At 39.9% G+C, this 6,444-nt stretch overlaps 1 protein-coding gene across 1 annotated transcript; it reads right to left on the bottom strand.

The window, feature by feature from the left end:
• Window positions 1-2,750: 2,750 nt before the first annotated feature.
• Window positions 2,751-3,365, bottom strand: LOC122044425 (zinc finger protein ZAT7-like). Its single transcript, XM_042604906.1, has one exon. The coding sequence runs from the start codon at window positions 3,296-3,298 to the stop codon at window positions 2,831-2,833; it is 468 nt and encodes a 155-aa protein (XP_042460840.1). The 5' UTR covers window positions 3,299-3,365; the 3' UTR covers window positions 2,751-2,830.
• Window positions 3,366-6,444: the final 3,079 nt, after the last annotated feature.

The following is a 6,444-nucleotide window of genomic DNA, read 5'->3' on the forward strand; positions in this document are numbered from 1 at the left end:
TTACTAATACATAAGATATTGCTAGTCAATTTTGGAACATAATAAACATCACAAAGTACTTTATGACCATCATTTTTTTGTTTCAAGAAGAATTGTACATTTGCCTTCAATTTTTACCTTTGTGTTGTCTCCAAACCTTACAAAGCCTTTCTTGTTTGTATCAAGCTCCACAAATTTACTTTTATCATCCATCATATGATTACTAGCTCCATTATCAAGGTACCATGTGTTTGCTTTTCCAATAGAGCTCCTTAAATGCAAGAAATAAAGATTGATCTATACATCATCTTCCTTGTTCTCCATTAGATTTGCCTCTTTCAAACTAAAAAGATTGCTCATCTCTCCCTTGGCCATGGCCATGTATTGAACATCCGCCTCTACCTCATCCTTGACCTCGACCTCTACTTGAAACACCTCCTTTGATCTTCAAATTAGTCTTTGCTTGTAATGCATGTTCTGATTGTTCTTTTTCCAAGGTTCATCCTTTTTTCATGACCCCATAATGATCCGTTTAATTCATCAACGATTATAATCTCTAAATCTTAGGATTCTTCAACTGCAACAACATGATTGAGCTTTATGCTAAGAGAGTGTAGTACATTCTCAATTACTTGAACGTTAGGCACTGTTTCTTGAAGTCTCTTCATTTCATTGATAACAACAAAAAATCTTGTAAGTAATAGGAGATATGTTCACTCTCCTTCATAAAGAGTGATTCAAACTCAACCCTTAAAGTTTGAAGTCACACCTTCTTCACCTTATCTATTCCCATAATAGAGTTGTGAAGCATCTCCAACATTTTCTTTGATGTTGTTTCATTGGCTATTTTCTTAAACATGTCTTCATCCAAACCTTGATGGATGATGGTAAGAGAACCTTGATCTTTCTTTCTCCAAAGCGCCTTTTTGGTTTTGAGGTAGAGTTGTCACATTTAAGGGCTCTTCAAAATTATTTTCAATGATATACTACACTCCTTGGGATCCAAGAATAGCTTTCATTCTAAGTGACTAATTCTCATATATATAGTTGAGTTTGGTAAGTTGGGGGTATTGGAAGGAAAAAGATTTTGATGTCATTGGCTCTATACCACTTTGTTGGAAGGTGGTGGGCTTTCAAAAGCTTTTTAGGAAGAGAATAGGTGTTATAGTATAATGACTTTGTATTGAAAAAAAATCCTTATCTTGCAACTTCACATTACATGAGTATTTATAGTACTCAATAGAAACTCTTAGTCCATACATCATTAATTAGATACATGAACTTATTCTATCTAGATACATGAATTACAAGATTCAGGTTTCACTTGATTCATGTACATTACAGCAAAATCGAATTTAGGTTGTCCTTTAACCTATTGTTCCAGCCAAATATTGTACGTGGATGGTCAAGTCACCAATTAACGAACGGACTGACACATGCGCTCTCCAAAGATTGTCGGTGAAGAGGATGAAGGGACCTAAAAGACACTCCAAATGAGGTTTAGACTGCGCCGAGGAGTCCCAGCAGGCCACTCTAACGCTCAAGTTAGGGTTTGCTAGAGGTAGTATGTGGGAGGAAGAAGATGGAGAAGAAGGAGAAAACCGAGTGGAGTTATTGAGAGCCCAATATTCTTTGTCCTTATCTTCTCTAGGATTCATATAATTGTCAGAAGAGCATCTTCTCGTCTGATGATGCACTATGTATTCCTCCATCCATCACCCGTAAGGGGACCAAATCTGACAGTCGTTACCTCCCCCCCCTAATTTGTCAAATGTCACATGTTTGAAGGAGGATATCTAGGGGACCAGATCTGATAACCCCTTAACTATCTTTCCATTCACCTGATGTCACGTATTCTAGAATATTCATCATCTTTGTTTGCACCTTCTGAGAAATTAACCTCGTTAATGAGGGAGTAGTGTGGTTCAATTCGAGAACGAATGAGGAAATGATGTCAATATGGAGTGGATTTGAGGATAGATGAAGTCGGGGATTGAGATCGAGATATGGGTGATGTTGGGATCTAAAACTGAAGTTGAGACTCGGGTGACGCTGAGATTTAAGATTGAGACTGAGATCCAGGTGATGCCGGGATCTAAGATTGATACCATGGGTGTCTATAACTGCGGTCGAGACATGGGTGAGGCTGTGATCCGAGACTAAGACTAAGATCTGGGTGATGCTAAGATCTAAGACTAATGTTGAAGGTCTTGGCAGGTGCAGCCGAGACACAGGTGAGGTCGGGATCCAAGATTGAGACTGAGATTTGGATGAGGTCGGAATTTGAGACAAGGTTATGTTGAGATTTAAGACTAAGACTCCGATATTCTAGGTGATGTCGGGATCTGAGACTGATGTTGAGGGTGTCGACAACTGCAGCCGAGACACGAGTGAGTAGGAAATTTCTATAGGACCGAATCAGTCATTCCTAAAATTAGGAAGTTAGAAAATTATGTATCAGGTGCCAACTATAAAAGAAAAATCACTAGAGAACTTCTTAATTATCAGCAAGCTTATTTTGCACCCTCTACCAGTGTGGTGCAATGATAAAGCAAAGTTCGTATTTCAATAGAAATTAATATTGCATAAATTGTGCATCAATATTCAATTGAACTAAGGCATCAATGATCCCTTCTTCTTTTTTAATGGATTGTGATGGCATTAATAAGCTACCATTATGTCAAAATTCATTGAAACCGATGCCCTAGCTTTTGCAACAATATTAACTAACAGCAAATAATTAATTAGCTGTCGTAGAAGAGTGTCTTATATGATCTCAGGTTTTCTTCTCATTGATCTCACTATATTAGCATTGCTGAAGAAAGTGAAAAATAATTAACCGGTCGATTAATCAACCGCTATACGATGAGCAATTTGGGACCAAATCGATGGCGTTCGAGGAGCCTTCCTCTTCGCTAACGAATTGGAGCTGCAGCTCGCTCTCCAGCGGCGGCAAGTTCAAGTCCAGCCACTGCAGTTGCTTCCCCGCCGCCATCACGACTGCTCCGGCGGCGGCTGTCGTAGCTCCCGGCTTCGCTGCCGCAGCCGCCGCCGCCGCCGTCTTGTGGCGGCGCATGTGGCCTCCGAGGGCCTGCCCCATCGTGAACGTGACGCCGCAGACAGGGCAGGCGTGCGCCGTCCTACTGGGCTCCGCCCTTCTCTGCAGGCTCACCATCTGCCGCGTAGCAGCTTCGCCGCCGCCGCACCTCAGCCGGGCGTGGGCCGTCCGGTGCCCACCTAACGCCTGGAACGTCGCGAACCTCCGGCAGCACGTCTTGCACTCGTACATCCGCTGCTCCCCCCGCTCTCCTCCGACCATTAATTAATTAATTCCCCTCGCTAAATAATTAATTAAACTAATTAACCTCGTAGGAGGATTAAAAGAGGACCGCGTACATCTGCTGTTTGTACGTGCATGCGCTTAACAAGGAGCAAGTTATATAACGACGAGGTCTTCGCGCCATGACTGGGAAGGAAGGGCAGAGGAGTCACGCCACGGAGTCCGCCTCCGCGTTTCCCGCACATCAGGGAATAGTAGTGCAGATCCTGCAGGATATATATTCTCTATATCATGTAATCTAGTACTGCAATAGATTGACCTAGTTGACCTTGTCCTCTAGGCCAATTATATATACAATAGGAAATCTAATCTATATCACTTTGAGAGCTAGTGAAGAACCCTAACTCGGGGCTGATCAGTAGTGCATGTGTTGACAGTTCATGCGTGACGAATTAAAGATTGTGTGTTGTTCTATAGCTGGATTTGTAGACCGATCGAATTGCTACAAGTCAACTTGAATGAGTAGTGGAGTGAGACCTGTGAGCTGACTGCGTTCGAGCTGGAAACACACGGTCTGTGAGAACAGAAGGAAATTAATCCTTAATTATCAGATATTTATGTATCTTTATTAATTATATATGTTTCCATCATTTTTATTTATTTAATTTTTTTAAAACAAAATTGTTTTAGCTGATTGGCAAGTGCCGTGATTGACAAGTTGTAAAGATGGTTTGAATGGTAGCAATTCGATCTACAATATGTGAAGGGAAATGAAAGGTATACTATAACAATAATAAGTTATACTTCGAATTTATCCTATAGTTAAAGGGACCGTCGTCTACTTTAAGAATTAGTATATCAGACTCACGATTCAAACTATCATTCTAAGGTCAACTACATGTTCAAAAGGAGGTATTGGTGAGCTATTAGGAGTACTAATTATTGTAGGCTTATTAGAATTATAAAAATTCACTACGATCTCTTTGTTCCAAGAACGCTGTCAGATACGGTAAATTTAATAATAAGTATTATTTGAGTAATAATCATATTAAAATTTTCAAAAAATTTTAGAAATTTTTCAAAATTTAATTAGAGTATGTATGATAAGTTTAGGATGATGAATTGATTAGCTTGTTTAGAGTATCCATTTACTATGAGTTGATTGAGAAATCTACTTAGGTTTAATTAATTAAAAATAAGTTCTAATTATAAAGGCTATTTTTATTTTATTTCCTTCTTTACCTCACATTGGCGTCGATTCCTCCTCAATTACCCGATCCCCTTCTCCTCACCCGACGTCGACTCTCACCTCCTCCCCTCTATTGCCGACATAGATTTACACCATCGCCCAACGTCGTCACCTCCTTCACATAAGGCCAGATCAACGATGCTGCAATCATCATCGTCGCGAGGGGGTGAGCTGTCAGACTCCTCTCAATCTTGACAGACCTTCACCACCCTTCGACCTTGCCCTAGCTTTACATCCACCGCTGCCCGATTGCTTGATGCCACTGGTCGACTATGGTGTGAGCATCACCACCGGTCCTGCTTGCTCGGCCATGAGCAAGGATGGATCTCCCGATCACCATCGGTCATCGCCCCTTTTCTTCTTGATGATTCATTTCACCTCAGCCGATGCTGCCACTCTGATCTGGAGCCATCGCCATCTCTTTTTTGGCCGTCATTGGCTAGATGCGGCTAGCCAACAGCAACCACTACAGCCCACGGACGTGGCTAGCTCGGCAGTCAACGATGTCGGTCCCTCTCTAGCCATAAGAGAATGAGAGAGCTGCCATCAGTCTATGATCAAGCATCGCCAACAGCCGCAACTCCACGGCCATCCTACATCGACAAGCTACTGCTCCTCGATAGCGCATTCACCACATGTCGTTAGTAGCTACTTCTCGACCCAATGCCATCATTAGTTGTATGGTTGCTATGAGATGATGCCAATGTCAAAGTTGCTAGCATAGATTTGGCATAAATGCCTTTAATAGAGCGATTAATATGTTTAATTGATGATTAAGTGAATTTGTGTTAGTGAGATTTTGATCATGTAGGTGGATTAATAGTTGATTAGTTGATTCACTTGATTTAGATGATTACATAATCATTAATCAAAATCATTAAATTGATGTTGTGTTCAACATATGTATCAATTAATAAATGGATTAGGGTTATTGTTATGATTAAAACTCTAACCTAAATAAAGGGAATAGATGCATCTATTTGGATTTTGGATGTAGTTTAGCTAGTTGATGTATGATGCAATTAGCTAAACTGTACTATTGGTTACATGACTCTGATTCGAAACGAGTACTTCGACGTGAGGATTGTTTAGCTCGATCTATAATTAAGCAGGGTATTTCTTCCTTGGCCTCTTTAGTTCATTAAAGTTAGTGCATGGTTGTTTTTGATTGATGGATTAGGTTGTTTTACCTTAAATATGTTCATTTGTTATCCTACTTGATACTTATCTGCTTGACCTTAAAGATAATCTAGTTATTTCATATACAGTCTGGGGTTAGATATCTATACTCTGTTATGTATACATATGTAGAGTATGCACTATAGGAAATTTCTTGTTGACAACATGTTGATTATGCATATGATGTTGAGTGTATATATGATTGGTATGTGTTATAGGAGTGATCATGTTATCTATGTATTTGGATGTGTGTGCACACATATCCGGTGTTTACTATTGAAGGAGTCATGTTAATTATACCTATGTCGTATATGTACACATGTCTAATATATACTATTGGAAGGATCATGTCGATAATACCTATATTGGGGATCATATGTGTCTGGCATGATATTAGAGGTATCATATCGATTATACCTACGTTGTAGGTATTGGGATATGTCCGGTGTAATGTGTGCTAAAACACGTTTTATAAACATGCACAGCAGAAAATAAAACAATAATAATCACTAAATTATTACATCACACACACCACACACATACAAGCATACAACATGTCAAATATGATCGTATAATTAAATTTTTTTTATGGAAAGTAAATTTACGTTAGGTGTACCTTACAGATGACCTGTAACGAGAAGGGTATCAACCGTAGCGACATTGTTGGACCTTGCCTCTATTCATATCCAAGCCGATCTCCTCAAGACAACTCCTTGAGTACAAGCTTCTCCTTCAGAAGTTACTAGCCACGAGCGAA

This window comes from Zingiber officinale, chromosome 2A (genome assembly GCF_018446385.1).
Source record: "Zingiber officinale cultivar Zhangliang chromosome 2A, Zo_v1.1, whole genome shotgun sequence".
NCBI lineage: Eukaryota > Viridiplantae > Streptophyta > Magnoliopsida > Zingiberales > Zingiberaceae > Zingiber > Zingiber officinale.